The following is a 19,609-nucleotide window of genomic DNA, read 5'->3' as shown; positions in this document are numbered from 1 at the left end:
CTGCTACTTCCGGGCATCACACCCCGATACCAAACTGCTCCCGCCCGGCATCACACAGCGATACCAAACTGCACCCGCACGGCATCACACCCCAATACCAAACAGCTCCCGCCCGGCACCAAATCGCTCCCGCCCGGCATCACACCCCGATACCAAACCGCTCCCGCACGACTTCACACCCCGATACCAACCCACTCCCGCCCAGCACCAAACTGCTCCCGCCCGGCATCACACCCCGATACCAAACCGCTCCCGCCCGGCACCAAACAGCTCCCGCCTGGCATCAAACCCCGATACCAAACTGCTCACTAACGGCATCACAGCCCGATACCAAACTGCTCCCGCCCGGCACCAAACTGCTCCCGCCCGGCATCAAACCCCGATACCAAACTGCTCACGCACAGCATCACACCCCGATACCAAACTGCTCCCTCCGGGCATCACACCCCGATACCAAACTGCTCCCGCCCGGCATTACACCCTGATGCCAAACTGCTCCCGCCCGGCATCACTCCCCGATACCAAACTGCACCAGCCTGACATCACACCCTGATACCAAACTGCTCTCGCCCGGCACCAAACTGTTCCCTCCGGGCATCACACCCTGATACCAAACTGCTCGCGCCCAGCACCAAACTGGTGCGTCCGGGCATCACACCCTGATACCAAACTGCTCACGCCCGGCCCCAAACTTCTCCCGCCCGGCATCACACCCCGACACCAAACCGCTCCCGCCCAGCACCAAACTGCTCCCGCCCGGCATCACACCCCGATACCAAACCGCTCCCTCCCAGCACCAAACTGCTCCCTCCGGGCTTCACACCTGATACCAAACTGCTCCGGCCCGGCACCAAACTGCTCCCGCTCGGCATCACACCCCGATACCAAACCGCACCCACCAGGCACCAAACTGCTCCCGCCCGGCATCACACCCCGATACCAAACCGCTCCCGCCCGGCATCACACCCCGATACCAAACCGCTCCCGCACAGCACCAAACTGCTCGCTCCGGGCTTCACACCTGATACCAAACTGCTCCCGCCCGGCACCAAACTGCTCCCGCCCGGCATCAAACCGTGATACCAAACCGCTCCCGCCCAGCACCAAACTGCTCCCACCCGACATCACACCCCGATACCAAACCACACCCGACCGGCACCAAACTGCTCCCGCCCGGCATCACACCCCGATACCAAACAGCTCCAGGGCGGCATCACACCCCGATACCAAACTGCATCAGCCCGGGATCACACCCCGATACCAAACAGCTCCCGCCCGGCATCACACCCCGATACCAAACAGCTCCAGGCCGGTATCTCACCCCGATACCAAACTGCATCCGCGCGGGATCACACCCCGATACCAAACTTCTCCCGCCCGGCACCAAACTGCTACCACCCGGCATCACGCCCTGATACCAAACCGCTCCCGCCCAGCACCAAACTGCTCCCGCCCAGAATCACACACCAATACCAAACCGCTCCCGCCCAGCACCAAACTGCTACCGCCCGGCATCACAGCCCAATACAAACCCGCTCCCGCACGACATCACACCCCGATACCAAACCACTCCCGCCCGGCACCAAACTGCTACTTCCGGGCATCACACCCCGATACCAAACTTCTCCCGCCCGGCACCAAACTGCTACCGCCCGGCATCACGCCCTGATACCAAACCGCTCCCGCCCAGCACCAAACTGCTCCCGCCCAGAATCACACATCAATACCAAACCGCTCCCGCCCAGCACCAAACTGCTACCGCCCGGCATCACAGCCCAATACAAACCCGCTCCCGCACGACATCACACCCCGATAACAAACCACTCCCGCCCGGCACCAAACTGCTACTTCCGGGCATCACACCCCGATACCAAACTGCTCCCGCCCGGCATCACACAGGGATACCAAACTGCACCCGCACGGCATCACACCCCGATACCAAACAGCTCCCGCCCGGCACCAAATCGCTCCCGCCCGGCATCACACCCCGATACCAACCCACTCCCGCCCAGCACCAAACTGCTCCCGCCCGGCATCACACCCCGATACCAAACCGCTCCCGCCCAGCACCAAACAGCTCCCGCCTGGCATCAAACCCCGATACCAAACTGCTCACTCACGGCATCACAGCCCGATACCAAACTGCTCCCGCCCGGCACCAAACTGCTCCCGCCCGGCATCAAACCCCGATACCAAACTGCTCACGCACGGCATCACACCCCGATACCAAACTGCTCCCTCTGGGCATCACACCCCGATACCAAACTGCTCCCGCCCGGCATTACACCCTGATGCCAAACTGCTCCCGCCCGGCATCACTCCCCGATACCAAACTGCACCTGCCTGACATCACACCCTGATACCAAACTGCTCTCGCCCGGCACCAAACTGTTCCCTCCGGGCATCACACCCTGATACCAAACTGATCGCGCCCAGCACCAAACTGGTCCCTCCGGGCATCACACCCTGATACCAAACTGCTCACGCCCGGCCCCAAATTTCTCCCGCCCGGCATCACACCCCGACACCAAACCGCTCCCGCCCAGCACCAAACTGCTCCCGCACGGCATCACACCCCGATACCAAACCGCTCCCTCCCAGCACCAAACTGCTCCCTCCGGGCTTCACACCTGATACCAAACTGCTCCGGCCCGGCACCAAACTGCACCCGCTCGGCATCACACCCCGATACCAAACCGCACCCACCAGGCACCAAACTGCTCCCGCCCGGCATCACACCCCGATACCAAACCGCTCCTGCCCGGCATCACACCCCGATACCAAACCGCTCCCGCACAGCACCAAACTGCTCCCTCCGGGCTTCACACCTGATACCAAACTGCTATCGCCTGGCACCAAACTGCTCCCGCCCGGCATCAAACCGTGATACCAAACCGCTCCCGCCCAGCACCAAACTGCTCCCACCCGACATCACACCCCGATACTAAACCACACCCGACCGGCACCAAACTGCTCCCGCTCGGCATCACACCCCGATACCAAACAGCTCCCGGCCGGTATCTCACCCCGATACCAAACTTCTCCCGCCCGGCACCAAACTGCTACCGCCCGGCATCACGCCCTGATACCAAACCGCTCCCGCCCAACACCAAACTGCTCCCGCCCAGAATCACACACCAATACAAAACCGCTCCCGCCCAGCACCAAACTGCTACCGCCCGGCATCACAGCCCAATACAAACCCGCTCCCGCACGACATCACACCCCGATACCAACCCACACCCGCCCAGCACCAAACTGCTCCCGCCCGGCATCACACCCCGATACCAAACCGCTCCCGCCCGGCACCAAACAGCTCCCGCCTGGCATCAAACCCCGATACCAAACTGCTCACTCACAGCATCACAGCCCGATACCAAACGGCTCCCTCCGGGCATCACACCCCGATACCAAACTGCTCCCGCCCGGCATTACACCCCGATACCAAACTGCTCCGTCCGTGCATCACACCCCGATACCAAACTGCTCCCGCCCGGCATTACACCCTGATGCCAAATTGCTCCCGCCCGGCATCACTCCCCGATACCAAACTGCACCTGCCTGACATCACACCCTGATACCAAACTGCTCTCGCCCGGCACCAAACTGTTCCCTCCGGGCATCACACCCTGATACCAAACTGCTCGTGCCCAGCACCAAACTGGTCCCTCCGGGCATCACACCCTGATACCAAACTGCTCCCGCCCAGCATCACACCGCGATACCAAACTGCACCCGCCCGGCATCACACCCCGACACCAAACTGCTCTCGCCCGGCACCAAACTGGTCCCTCCGGGCATCACACCCTGATACCAAACCGCTCCCGCCCAGCACCAAACTGCTCCCACCCGACATCACACCCCGATAACAAACCACAACCGAGCGGCACCAAACTGCTCCCGCCCGGCATCACACCCCGATACCAAACCGCTCCCGGCCGGCATCACACCCCAATACCAAACCGCTCCCGCCCAGCACCAAACTGCTCCCTCCGGGCTTCACACCTGATACCAAACTGCTCCCGCACGGCACCAAACTGCTCCCGCCCGGCATCACACCCTGATACCAAACCGCTCCCGCCAAGCACCAAACTGCTCCCACCCGACATCACACCCCGATAACAAACCACAACCGAGCGGCACCAAACTGCTCCCGCCCGGCATCACACCCCGATACCAAACCGCTCCCGGCCGGCATCACACCCCGATACCAACCCACTCCCGCCCAGCACCAAACTGCTCCCGCCCGGCATCACACCCCGATACCAAACCGCTCCCGCCCAGCACCAAACAGCTCCCGCCTGGCATCAAACCCCGATACCAAACTGCTCACTCACGGCATCACAGCCCGATACCAAACTGCTCCAGCCCGGCACCAAACTGCTCCCGCCCGGCATCAAACCCCGATACCAAACTGCTCACGCACGGCATCACACCCCGATACCAAACTGCTCCCTCTGGGCATCACACCCCGATACCAAACTGCTCCCGCCCGGCATTACACCCTGATGCCAAACTGCTCCCGCCCGGCATCACTCCCCGATACCAAACTGCACCTGCCTGACATCACACCCCGATACCAAACTGCTCTCGCCCGGCACCAAACTGTTCCCTCCGGGCATCACACCCTGATACCAAACTGATCGCGCCCAGCACCAAACTGGTCCCTCCGGGCATCACACCCTGATACCAAACTGCTCACGCCCGGCCCCAAATTTCTCCCGCCCGGCATCACACCCCGACACCAAACCGCTCCCGCCCAGCACCAAACTGCTCCCGCACGGCATCACACCCCGATACCAAACCGCTCCCTCCCAGCACCAAACTGCTCCCTCCGGGCTTCACACCTGATACCAAACTGCTCCGGCCCGGCACCAAACTGCACCCGCTCGGCATCACACCCCGATACCAAACCGCACCCACCAGGCACCAAACTGCTCCCGCCCGGCATCACACCCCGATACCAAACCGCTCCTGCCCGGCATCACACCCCGATACCAAACCGCTCCCGCACAGCACCAAACTGCTCCCTCCGGGCTTCACACCTGATACCAAACTGCTATCGCCTGGCACCAAACTGCTCCCGCCCGGCATCAAACCGTGATACCAAACCGCTCCCGCCCAGCACCAAACTGCTCCCACCCGACATCACACCCCGATACTAAACCACACCCGACCGGCACCAAACTGCTCCCGCTCGGCATCACACCCCGATACCAAACAGCTCCCGGCCGGTATCTCACCCCGATACCAAACTGCATCCGCCCGGGATCACACCCCGATACCAAACTTCTCCCGCCCGGCACCAAACTGCTACCGCCCGGCATCACGCCCTGATACCAAACCGCTCCCGCCCAACACCAAACTGCTCCCGCCCAGAATCACACACCAATACAAAATCGCTCCCGCCCAGCACCAAACTGCTACCGCCCGGCATCACAGCCCAATACAAACCCGCTCCCGCACGACATCACACCCCGATACCAACCCACACCCGCCCAGCACCAAACTGCTCCCGCCCGGCATCACACCCCGATACCAAACCGCTCCCGCCCGGCACCAAACAGCTCCCGCCTGGCATCAAACCCCGATACCAAACTGCTCACTCACAGCATCACAGCCCGATACCAAACGGCTCCCTCCGGGCATCACACCCCGATACCAAACTGCTCCCGCCCGGCATTACACCCCGATACCAAACTGCTCCGTCCGTGCATCACACCCCGATACCAAACTGCTCCCGCCCGGCATTACACCCTGATGCCAAATTGCTCCCGCCCGGCATCACTCCCCGATACCAAACTGCACCTGCCTGACATCACACCCTGATACCAAACTGCTCTCGCCCGGCACCAAACTGTTCCCTCCGGGCATCACACCCTGATACCAAACTGCTCGTGCCCAGCACCAAACTGGTCCCTCCGGGCATCACACCCTGATACCAAACTGCTCCCGCCCAGCATCACACCGCGATACCAAACTGCACCCGCCCGGCATCACACCCCGACACCAAACTGCTCTCGCCCGGCACCAAACTGGTCCCTCCGGGCATCACACCCTGATACCAAACCGCTCCCGCCCAGCACCAAACTGCTCCCACCCGACATCACACCCCGATAACAAACCACAACCGAGCGGCACCAAACTGCTCCCGCCCGGCATCACACCCCGATACCAAACCGCTCCCGGCCGGCATCACACCCCAATACCAAACCGCTCCCGCCCAGCACCAAACTGCTCCCTCCGGGCTTCACACCTGATACCAAACTGCTCCCGCACGGCACCAAACTGCTCCCGCCCGGCATCAAACCGTGATACCAAACCGCTCCCGCCCAGCACCAAACTGCTCCCACCCGACATCACACCCCGATACCAAACCACACCCGACCGGCACCAAACTGCTCCCGCCCGGCATCACACCCCAGCACCAAACTGCTCCCGCCCGGCATCACACCCCGATACCAAACCGCTCCCGCCCAGCACCAAACAGCTCCCGCCTGGCATCAAACCCCGATACCAAACTGCTCACTCACGGCATCACAGCCCGATACCAAACTGCTCCAGCCCGGCACCAAACTGCTCCCGCCCGGCATCAAACCCCGATACCAAACTGCTCACGCACGGCATCACACCCCGATACCAAACTGCTCCCTCTGGGCATCACACCCCGATACCAAACTGCTCCCGCCCGGCATTACACCCTGATGCCAAACTGCTCCCGCCCGGCATCACTCCCCGATACCAAACTGCACCTGCCTGACATCACACCCCGATACCAAACTGCTCTCGCCCGGCACCAAACTGTTCCCTCCGGGCATCACACCCTGATACCAAACTGATCGCGCCCAGCACCAAACTGGTCCCTCCGGGCATCACACCCTGATACCAAACTGCTCACGCCCGGCCCCAAATTTCTCCCGCCCGGCATCACACCCCGACACCAAACCGCTCCCGCCCAGCACCAAACTGCTCCCGCACGGCATCACACCCCGATACCAAACCGCTCCCTCCCAGCACCAAACTGCTCCCTCCGGGCTTCACACCTGATACCAAACTGCTCCGGCCCGGCACCAAACTGCACCCGCTCGGCATCACACCCCGATACCAAACCGCACCCACCAGGCACCAAACTGCTCCCGCCCGGCATCACACCCCGATACCAAACCGCTCCTGCCCGGCATCACACCCCGATACCAAACCGCTCCCGCACAGCACCAAACTGCTCCCTCCGGGCTTCACACCTGATACCAAACTGCTATCGCCTGGCACCAAACTGCTCCCGCCCGGCATCAAACCGTGATACCAAACCGCTCCCGCCCAGCACCAAACTGCTCCCACCCGACATCACACCCCGATACTAAACCACACCCGACCGGCACCAAACTGCTCCCGCTCGGCATCACACCCCGATACCAAACAGCTCCCGGCCGGTATCTCACCCCGATACCAAACTGCATCCGCCCGGGATCACACCCCGATACCAAACTTCTCCCGCCCGGCACCAAACTGCTACCGCCCGGCATCACGCCCTGATACCAAACCGCTCCCGCCCAACACCAAACTGCTCCCGCCCAGAATCACACACCAATACAAAATCGCTCCCGCCCAGCACCAAACTGCTACCGCCCGGCATCACAGCCCAATACAAACCCGCTCCCGCACGACATCACACCCCGATACCAACCCACACCCGCCCAGCACCAAACTGCTCCCGCCCGGCATCACACCCAGATACCAAACCGCTCCCGCCCGGCACCAAACAGCTCCCGCCTGGCATCAAACCCCGATACCAAACTGCTCACTCACAGCATCACAGCCCGATACCAAACGGCTCCCTCCGGGCATCACACCCCGATACCAAACTGCTCCCGCCCGGCATTACACCCCGATACCAAACTGCTCCGTCCGTGCATCACACCCCGATACCAAACTGCTCCCGCCCGGCATTACACCCTGATGCCAAATTGCTCCCGCCCGGCATCACTCCCCGATACCAAACTGCACCTGCCTGACATCACACCCTGATACCAAACTGCTCTCGCCCGGCACCAAACTGTTCCCTCCGGGCATCACACCCTGATACCAAACTGCTCGTGCCCAGCACCAAACTGGTCCCTCCGGGCATCACACCCTGATACCAAACTGCTCCCGCCCAGCATCACACCGCGATACCAAACTGCACCCGCCCGGCATCACACCCCGACACCAAACTGCTCTCGCCCGGCACCAAACTGGTCCCTCCGGGCATCACACCCTGATACCAAACCGCTCCCGCCCAGCACCAAACTGCTCCCACCCGACATCACACCCCGATAACAAACCACAACCGAGCGGCACCAAACTGCTCCCGCCCGGCATCACACCCCGATACCAAACCGCTCCCGGCCGGCATCACACCCCAATACCAAACCGCTCCCGCCCAGCACCAAACTGCTCCCTCCGGGCTTCACACCTGATACCAAACTGCTCCCGCACGGCACCAAACTGCTCCCGCCCGGCATCAAACCGTGATACCAAACCGCTCCCGCCCAGCACCAAACTGCTCCCACCCGACATCACACCCCGATACCAAACCACACCCGACCGGCACCAAACTGCTCCCGCCCGGCATCACACCCCGATACCAAACAGCTCCCGGCCGGCATCTCACCCCGATACCAAACTTCTCCCGCCCGGCACCAAACTGCTAGCGCCCGGCATCACGCCCTGATACCAAACCGCTCCCGCCCAGCACCAAACTGCTCCCGCCCAGAATCACACACCAGTACCAAACCGCTCCCGCCCAGCACCAAACAGCTCCCGCCTGGCATCAAACCCCGATACCAAACTGCTCACTCACAGCATCACAGCCCGATACCAAACTGCTCCCGCCCGGCACCAAACTGCTCCCGCCCGGCATCAAACCCCGATACCAAACTGCTCACGCACGGCATCACACCCCGATACCAAACTGCTCCCTCCGGGCATCACACCCCGATACCAAACTGCTCCCGCCCGGCATTACACCCTGATGCCAAACTGCTCCCGCCCGGCATCACTCCCCGATACCAAACTGCACCTGCCTGACATCACACCCTGATACCAAACTGCTCTCGCCCGGCACCAAACTGTTCCCTCCGGGCATCACACCCTGATACCAAACTGCTCGCGCACAGCACCAAACTGGTCCCTCTGGGCACCACACACTGATACCAAACTGCTCACGCCCGGCCCCAAACTTCTCCTGCCCGGCATCACACCCCGATACCAAACCGCTCCCTCCCAGCACCAAACTGCTCCCTCCGGGCGTCACACCTGATACCAAACTGCTCCGGCCCGGCACCAAACTGCTCCCGCTCGGCATCACACCCCGATACCAAACCGCACCCACCAGGCACCAAACTGCTCCCGCCCGGCATCACACCCCGATACCAAACCGCTCCCGCCCGGCATCACACCCCGATACCAAACCGCTCCCACACAGCACCAAACTGCTCCCTCCGGGCTTCACACCTTATACCAAACTGCTCCCGCCCGGCATCAAACCGTGATACCAAACCACTCCCGCCCAGCACCAAACTGCTCCCACCCGACATCACACCCCGATACCAAACCACACACGACCGGCACCAAACTGCTCCCGCCCGGCATCACACCCCGATACCAAACAGCTCCCGGCCGACATCTCACCCCGATACCAAACTTCATCCGCCCGGGATCAAACCCCGATACCAAACTTCTCCCGCCCGGCACCAAACTGCTACCGCCCGGCATCACGCCCTGATACCAAACCGCTCCCGCCCCGCACCAAACTGCTCCCGCCCAGAATCACACACCAATACCAAACCGCTCACGCCCAGCACCAAACTGCTACCGCCCGGCATCACAGCCCAATACAAACCCGCTCCCACACGACATCACACCCCGATACCAAACCACTCCCGCCCGGCACCAAACTACTACTTCCGGGCATCACACCCCGATACCAAACTGCTCCCGCCCGGCATCACACCCCGATACCAAACTGCATCAGCCCGGGATCACACCCCGATACCAAACTTTTCCCGCCCGGCATCAAAATTCTCCCACCCGGCATCACGCCCAGATACCAAACCGCTGCTGCCCAGCACCAAACTGCTCCCGCCCAGCATCACACACCAATACCAAACCGCTCCCGCCCAGCACCAAACTGCTACCGCCCGGCATCACAGCCCAATACCAAACCGCTCCCGCCCAGCACCAAACTGCTACCGCCCGGCATCACAGCCCAATACAAACCCGCTCCCGCACGACATCACACCCCGATACCAAACCACTCCCGCCCGGCACCAAACTGCTACTTCCGGGCATCACACCCCGATACCAAACTTCTCCCGCCCGGCACCAAACTGCTACCGCCCGGCATCACGCCCTGATACCAAACCGCTCCTGCCCAGCACCAAACTGCTCCCGCCCAGAATCACACATCAATACCAAACCGCTCCCGCCCAGCACCAAACTGCTACCGCCCGGCATCACAGCCCAATACAAACCCGCTCCCGCACGACATCACACCACGATACCAAACCACTCCCGCCCGGCACCAAACTGCTACTTCCGGGCATCACACCCCGATACCAAACTGCTCCCGCCCGGCATCACACAGGGATACCAAACTGCACCCGCACGGCATCACACCCCGATACCAAACAGCTCCCGCCCGGCACCAAATCGCTCCCGCCCGGCATCACACCCCGATACCAACCCACTCCCGCCCAGCACCAAACTGCTCCCGCCCGGCATCACACCCCGATACCAAACCGCTCCCGCCCAGCACCAAACAGCTCCCGCCTGGCATCAAACCCCGATACCAAACTGCTCACTCACGGCATCACAGCCCGATACCAAACTGCTCCCGCCCGGCACCAAACTGCTCCCGCCCGGCATCAAACCCCGATACCAAACTGCTCACGCACGGCATCACACCCCGATACCAAACTGCTCCCTCTGGGCATCACACCCCGATACCAAACTGCTCCCGCCCGGCATTACACCCTGATGCCAAACTGCTCCCGCCCGGCATCACTCCCCGATACCAAACTGCACCTGCCTGACATCACACCCTGATACCAAACTGCTCTCGCCCGGCACCAAACTGTTCCCTCCGGGCATCACACCCTGATACCAAACTGATCGCGCCCAGCACCAAACTGGTCCCTCCGGGCATCACACCCTGATACCAAACTGCTCACGCCCGGCCCCAAATTTCTCCCGCCCGGCATCACACCCCGACACCAAACCGCTCCCGCCCAGCACCAAACTGCTCCCGCACGGCATCACACCCCGATACCAAACCGCTCCCTCCCAGCACCAAACTGCTCCCTCCGGGCTTCACACCTGATACCAAACTGCTCCGGCCCGGCACCAAACTGCACCCGCTCGGCATCACACCCCGATACCAAACCGCACCCACCAGGCACCAAACTGCTCCCGCCCGGCATCACACCCCGATACCAAACCGCTCCTGCCCGGCATCACACCCCGATACCAAACCGCTCCCGCACAGCACCAAACTGCTCCCTCCCGGCATCAAACCGTGATACCAAACCGCTCCCGCCCAGCACCAAACTGCTCCCACCCGACATCACACCCCGATACTAAACCACACCCGACCGGCACCAAACTGCTCCCGCTCGGCATCACACCCCGATACCAAACAGCTCCCGGCCGGTATCTCACCCCGATACCAAACTGCATCCGCCCGGGATCACACCCCGATACCAAACTTCTCCCGCCCGGCACCAAACTGCTACCGCCCGGCATCACGCCCTGATACCAAACCGCTCCCGCCCAACACCAAACTGCTCCCGCCCAGAATCACACACCAATACAAAACCGCTCCCGCCCAGCACCAAACTGCTACCGCCCGGCATCACAGCCCAATACAAACCCGCTCCCGCACGACATCACACCCCGATACCAACCCACACCCGCCCAGCACCAAACTGCTCCCGCCCGGCATCACACCCCGATACCAAACCGCTCCCGCCCGGCACCAAACAGCTCCCGCCTGGCATCAAACCCCGATACCAAACTGCTCACTCACAGCATCACAGCCCGATACCAAACGGCTCCCTCCGGGCATCACACCCCGATACCAAACTGCTCCCGCCCGGCATTACACCCCGATACCAAACTGCTCCGTCCGTGCATCACACCCCGATACCAAACTGCTCCCGCCCGGCATTACACCCTGATGCCAAATTGCTCCCGCCCGGCATCACTCCCCGATACCAAACTGCACCTGCCTGACATCACACCCTGATACCAAACTGCTCTCGCCCGGCACCAAACTGTTCCCTCCGGGCATCACACCCTGATACCAAACTGCTCGTGCCCAGCACCAAACTGGTCCCTCCGGGCATCACACCCTGATACCAAACTGCTCCCGCCCAGCATCACACCGCGATACCAAACTGCACCCGCCCGGCATCACACCCCGACACCAAACTGCTCTCGCCCGGCACCAAACTGGTCCCTCCGGGCATCACACCCTGGTACCAAACCGCTCCCGCCCAGCACCAAACTGCTCCCACCCGACATCACACCCCGATAACAAACCACAACCGAGCGGCACCAAACTGCTCCCGCCCGGCATCACACCCCGATACCAAACCGCTCCCGGCCGGCATCACACCCCAATACCAAATCGCTCCCGCCCAGCACCAAACTGCTCCTTCCGGGCTTCACACCTGATACCAAACTGCTCCCGCACGGCACCAAACTGCTCCCGCCCGGCATCAAACCGTGATACCAAACCGCTCCCGCCCAGCACCAAACTGCTCCCACCCGACATCACACCCCGATACCAAACCACACCCGACCGGCACCAACCTGCTCCCGCCCGGCATCACACCCTGATACCAAACCGCTCCCGCCAAGCACCAAACTGCTCCCACCCGACATCACACCCCGATAACAAACCACAACCGAGCGGCACCAAACTGCTCCCGCCCGGCATCACACCCCGATACCAAACCGCTCCCGGCCGGCATCACACCCCGATACCAACCCACTCCCGCCCAGCACCAAACTGCTCCCGCCCGGCATCACACCCCGATACCAAACCGCTCCCGCCCAGCACCAAACAGCTCCCGCCTGGCATCAAACCCCGATACCAAACTGCTCACTCACGGCATCACAGCCCGATACCAAACTGCTCCCGCCCGGCACCAAACTGCTCCCGCCCGGCATCAAACCCCGATACCAAACTGCTCACGCACGGCATCACACCCCGATACCAAACTGCTCCCTCTGGGCATCACACCCCGATACCAAACTGCTCCCGCCCGGCATTACACCCTGATGCCAAACTGCTCCCGCCCGGCATCACTCCCTGATACCAAACTGCACCTGCCTGACATCACACCCTGATACCAAACTGCTCTCGCCCGGCACCAAACTGTTCCCTCCGGGCATCACACCCTGATACCAAACTGATCGCGCCCAGCACCAAACTGGTCCCTCCGGGCATCACACCCTGATACCAAACTGCTCACGCCCGGCCCCAAATTTCTCCCGCCCGGCATCACACCCCGACACCAAACCGCTCCCGCCCAGCACCAAACTGCTCCCGCACGGCATCACACCCCGATACCAAACCGCTCCCTCCCAGCACCAAACTGCTCCCTCCGGGCTTCACACCTGATACCAAACTGCTCCGGCCCGGCACCAAACTGCACCCGCTCGGCATCACACCCCGATACCAAACCGCTCCTGCCCGGCATCACACCCCGATACCAAACCGCTCCCGCACAGCACCAAACTGCTCCCTCCGGGCTTCACACCTGATACCAAACTGCTCCCGCACGGCACCAAACTGCTCCCGCCCGGCATCAAACCGTGATACCAAACCGCTCCCGCCCAGCACCAAACTGCTCCCACCCGACATCACACCCCGATACCAAACCACACCTGACCGGCACCAAACTGCTCCCGCCCGGCATCACACCCCGATACCAAACAGCTCCCGGCCGGCATCTCACCCCGATACCAAACTTCTCCCGCCCGGCACCAAACTGCTAGCGCCCGGCATCACGCCCTGATACCAAACCGCTCCCGCCCAGCACCAAACTGCTCCCGCCCAGAATCACACACCAGTACCAAACCGCTCCCGCCCGGCACCAAACAGCTCCCGCCTGGCATCAAACCCCGATACCAAACTGCTCACTCACAGCATCACAGCCCGATACCAAACTGCTCCCGCCCGGCACCAAACTGCTCCCGCCCGGCATCAAACCCCGATACCAAACTGCTCACGCACGGCATCACACCCCGATACCAAACTGCTCCCTCCGGGCATCACACCCCGATACCAAACTGCTCCCGCCCGGCATTACACCCTGATGCCAAACTGCTCCCGCCCGGCATCACTCCCCGATACCAAACTGCACCTGCCTGACATCACACCCTGATACCAAACTGCTCTCGCCCGGCACCAAACTGTTCCCTCCGGGCATCACACCCTGATACCAAACTGCTCGCGCACAGCACCAAACTGGTCCCTCCGGGCACCACACACTGATACCAAACTGCTCACGCCCGGCCCCAAACTTCTCCTGCCCGGCATCACACCCCGATACCAAACCGCTCCCTCCCAGCACCAAACTGCTCCCTCCGGGCGTCACACCTGATACCAAACTGCTCCGGCCCGGCACCAAACTGCTCCCGCTCGGCATCACACCCCGATACCAAACCGCACCCACCAGGCACCAAACTGCTCCCGCCCGGCATCACACCCCGATACCAAACCGCTCCCGCCCGGCATCACACCCCGATACCAAACCGCTCCCACACAGCACCAAACTGCTCCCTCCGGGCTTCACACCTTATACCAAACTGCTCCCGCCCGGCATCAAACCGTGATACCAAACCGCTCCCGCCCAGATACCAAACCGCTCCCGCCCAGCACCAAACTGCTCCCGCCCAGCATCACACACCAATACCAAACTGCTCCCGCCCAGCACCAAACTGCTACCGCCCGGCATCACAGCCCTATACAAACCCGCTCCCGCACGACATCACACCCCGATACCAAACCACTCCTGCCCGTCACCAAACTGCTACTTCCGGGCATCACACCCCGATACCAAACTGCTCCCGCCCGGCATCACACCCCGACACCAAACTGCTCTCGCCCGGCACCAAACTGGTCCCTCCGGGCATCACACCCTGATACCAAATCGCTCGCGCCCAGCACCAAACTGCTCCCACCCGACATCACACCCCGATACCAAACCGCTCCCGCCCGGCACCAAACTGCTCCCGCCCGTCATCACACCCCGATACCAAACTGCTCCCGTCCGGCATCACACCCCGATACCAAACTGCTCCCTCCGAGCATCACACCCCGATAACAAACTGCATCCGCCCGGCATCACACCCCGATACCAAACTTCTCCCGCCCGGCACCAAACTGCTCCCGCCCGGCATCACAGCCTGATACCAATCCGCTCCTGCCCAGCACCAAACTGCTTCCGCCCAGCATCACACACCAAAACCAAACCGCTCCAGCCCAGCACCAAATTGCTCCCACCCGGCATCACAGCCCAATACCAACCCGCTCCCGCACGACATCACACCCCGATACCAAACCACTCAATCCCGGCACCAAACTGCTACTTCCGAGCTTCACACCCCGATACCAAACTGCTCCCGCCCGGCATCACACCCCGATACCAAACTGCTCCCGCCCGGCATGACACTCCGATACCAAACCGCTCCAGCCCGGCGTCACACCCCGATACCAAACAGCTCCCGCCCGGCACTAAACCGCTCCCGCCCAGCACCAAACTGCTCCCTCCGGGCTTCACACCTGATACCAAACTGCTCCCGCCTGGCATCACGCCCCAATACCAAACCGCTCCCGCCCGGCACCAAACAGCACCCGCCTGGCATCAAACCCCGATACCAAACTGCTCCCGCCCGGCATCACACCCTGACACCAAACAGCTCCCGCCCGGCACCAAACCGCTCCCGCCCAGCACCAAACTGCTCCCTCCGGGCTTCACACCTGATACCAAACTGCTCCCGCCCGGCACCAAACTGCTCCCGCCCGGCATCAAACCGTGATACCAAACCGCTCCCGCCCAGCACCAAACTGCTCCCACCCGACATCACACCCCGATACCAAACCACACCCGACCGGCACCAAACTGCTCCCGCCCGGCATCACACCACGATACCAAACAGCTCCCGGCCGGCATCTCACCCCGATACCAAACTGCATCCGCCCGGCATCACGCCCTGATACCAAACCGCTCCCGCCCAGCACCAAACTGCTCCCGCCCAGAATCACACACCAATACCAAACCGCTCCTGCCCAGCACCAAACTGCTGCCGCCCGGCATCACAGCCCAATACAAACCCGCTCTCGCACGACATCACACCCCGATACCAATCCACTCCCACCCGGCACCAAACTGCTACTTCCGGGCATCACACCCCGATACCAAACTGCTCCCGCCCGGCATCACACCCCGATACCAAACTGCATCAGCCCAGGATCACACCCCGATACCAAACTTCTCCCGCCCGGCACCAAACTGCTCCCGCCCGGCATCACGCCCAGATACCAAACCGCTCCCGCCCAGCACCAAACTGCTCCCGCCCAGCATCACACACCAATACCAAACCGCTCCCGCCCAGCACCAAACTGCTACCGCCCGGCATCACAGCCCAATACAAACCCGCTCCCGCACGACATCACACCCCGATACCAAACCACTCCCGCCCGTCACCAAACTGCTACTTCCGGGCATCACACCCCGATACCAAACTGCTCCCGCCCGGCATCACACCCCGACACCAAACTGCTCTCGCCCGGCACCAAACTGGTCCCTCCGGGCATCACACCCTGATACCAAATCGCTCGCGCCCAGCACCAAAGTGCTCCCACCGACATCACACCCCGATACCAAACCGCTCCCGCCCGGCACCAAACTGCTCCCGCCCGTCATCACACCCCAATACCAAACTGCTCCCGTCCGGCATCACACCCCGATACCAAACTGCTCCCTCCGACCATCACACCCCGATAACAAACTGCATCCGCCCGGCATCACACCCCGATACCAAACTTCTCCCGCCCGGCACCAAACTGCTCCCGCCCGGCATCACACCCTGATACCAAACCGCTCCTGCCCAGCACCAAACTGCTTCCGCCCAGCATCACACACCAATACCAAACCGCTCCCGCCCAGCACCAAATTGCTCCCACCCGGCATCACAGCCCAATACCAACCCGCTCCCGCACGACATCACACCCCGATACCAAACCACTCAATCCCGGCACCAAACTGCTACTTCCGAGCATCACACCCCGATACCAAACTGCTCCCGCCCGGCATCACACCCCGATACCAAACTGCTCCCGCCCGGCATCACGCCCCAATACCAAACCGCTCCCGCCCAGCACCAAATTGCTCCCACCCGGCATCACAGCCCAATACCAACCCGCTCCCGCACGACATCACACCCCGATACCAAACCGCTCCAGCCCGGCGTCACACCCCGATACCAAACAGCTCCCGCCCGGCACCAAACAGCTCCCGCCCAGCACCAAACTGCTCCCTCCGGGCTTCACACCTGATACCAAACTGCTCCCGCCTGGCATCACGCCCCAATACCAAACCGCTCCCGCCCGGCACCAAACAGCACCCGCCTGGTATCAAACCCCGATACCAAACTGCTCCCGCCCGGCATCACACCCCGATACCAAACAGCTCTCGCCCGGCACCAAACCGCTCCCGCCCAGCACCAAACTGCTCCCTCCGGGCTTCACACCTGATACCAAACTGCTCCCGCCTGGCATCACGCCCCCATACCAAACCGCTCCCGCCCGGCACCAAACAGCACCCGCCTGGCATCAAACCCCGATAACAATCTGCTCCCGCGCGGCATCACACCCCGTGACCAAACCGCTCCCGCCCAGCACCAAACTGCTCCCTCCGGGGCTTCACACCTGATACCAAACTGCTCTTGCTCGGCACCAAACTGCTCCCGCTCGGCATCACACCCCGACACCAAACTGCTCCCGCCCGGCATCACACCCCGATGCCAAATTGCTACCGCACAGCACCAAACTGCACCCGCCCGGCATCACACCCGCCCGGCACCATACTGCTCCTGCCCGGCATCACTCCCCGATACCAAACTGCTCCTGCCCGACATCACACCCTGATACCAAACTGCTCCCGCCCGGCATCAAACACCGATACCAGACTGCTCCTGCGCGGCATCACACGCTGATACCAAACCGCTCCCTCCCAGCACCAAACTGCTCCCGCCCGGCATCACACCCCGATACCAAACTGCTCTCGCCCAACACCAAACTGTTCCCTCCGAGCATCACACCCTGATACTAAAGTGCTCACGCCCAGCACCAAATGCTCCGGCCAGGCATTCGACCCCGATACCAAACCGCACCCGCCCGGCACCAAACTGCTCCTGCCCTGCATCACACCCCAATACCAAACTGCTCTCGCCCGGCACCAAACTGTTCCCTCCGGGCATCACACCCTGATACCAAACTGGTCCCGCCCGGCATCACACCCTGATATCAACCGCTCCCGCCCAGCACCAAACTGCTCCCGCCCGGCATCACACCCCAATACCAAACTGCTCTCGCCCGGCACCAAACTGTTCCCTCCGGGCATCACACCCTGATACCAAACTGCTCCCGCCCGGCAACACACCCCGATAACAAACCGCTCACGCCCAGCACCAAACTGCTCCCGCCCGGCATCACACCCCGATACCAAACCGCTCCCGCCCAGCACCAAACTGCTCCCTCCGGGCTTCACACCTGATACCAAACTGCTCCGGCCTGGCACCAAACTGCTCCCGCTCGGCGTCACAGCCCGATACCAAACGGCATCCACCAGGCAGCAAACTGCTCCCGCCCGGCATCACACCCCGATACCAAACCGCTCCCGCCCGGCATCACACCCCGATACAAAACCGCTCCCGCCCAGCACAAACTACTTCCTCAGGGCTTCACACCTGATACCAAACAGCTCCCGCCCGGCACCAAACCACTCCCGCCTGGCACCAATCAGCTCCCGCCCGGCATCACACACCGATACCAAACCGCTCCCGCCCGGCACCAAACTGCTCCCTCCGGGCTTCACACCTGATATCAAACTGCTCCCGCCCGGCATCACACCTGATCCCAAACTGCTCCTGCCCGGCATCACTCCCCGATACCGAACCACTCCCGCCCGGCACCAAACTGCTCCCTCCGAGCATTACACCCTGATACCAAACCACTCCCACCCAGCATCAAACTGCTCCCGCCCAGCACCAGACTGCTCCCGCCCAGCACCAAACTGCTCCTGCCCGGCATCACACCCCGATACCAAACTGCTCCCGCCCGGCATCACACCCCGATACCAAGCTGCTCCCGCCCGGCACCAAACTGCCCCTGCCGAGTATCACACGCCGACACCAAACCGCTCCCGCCCAGCACCAAACTGCTCCCGCCCAGCATCCCACCCGATACCAAACCGCTCCCGCCCGGCACCAAACTGCTCCCGCCCGGGGTCCCACCCCGATACCAAACTGCACCCGCCCGGCACCAAACTGCTCCCGC

General features: G+C 62.3%; 1 protein-coding gene across 1 annotated transcript in view; it reads left to right on the top strand.

Moving 5' to 3' along the window:
- The window catches only part of LOC137367168 (mucin-1-like), a 41,216-nt gene extending 24,073 nt beyond the window's left edge, over window positions 1–17,143 (top strand). The window contains exons 4-6 of the mRNA XM_068028604.1: window positions 15,482–15,781; window positions 16,210–16,582; window positions 16,695–17,143. Of these exons, the coding sequence (XP_067884705.1) occupies window positions 15,482–15,781; window positions 16,210–16,582; window positions 16,695–17,143 (1,122 nt within the window). The remainder of the gene's footprint in view (window positions 1–15,481; window positions 15,782–16,209; window positions 16,583–16,694) is intronic.
- Window positions 17,144–19,609: the final 2,466 nt, after the last annotated feature.

The sequence above is a fragment of the Heterodontus francisci genome, chromosome 3, assembly GCF_036365525.1.
Source record: "Heterodontus francisci isolate sHetFra1 chromosome 3, sHetFra1.hap1, whole genome shotgun sequence".
Taxonomy (NCBI): domain Eukaryota; kingdom Metazoa; phylum Chordata; class Chondrichthyes; order Heterodontiformes; family Heterodontidae; genus Heterodontus; species Heterodontus francisci.
This window is presented reverse-complemented; position numbering and strand designations above follow the sequence as displayed.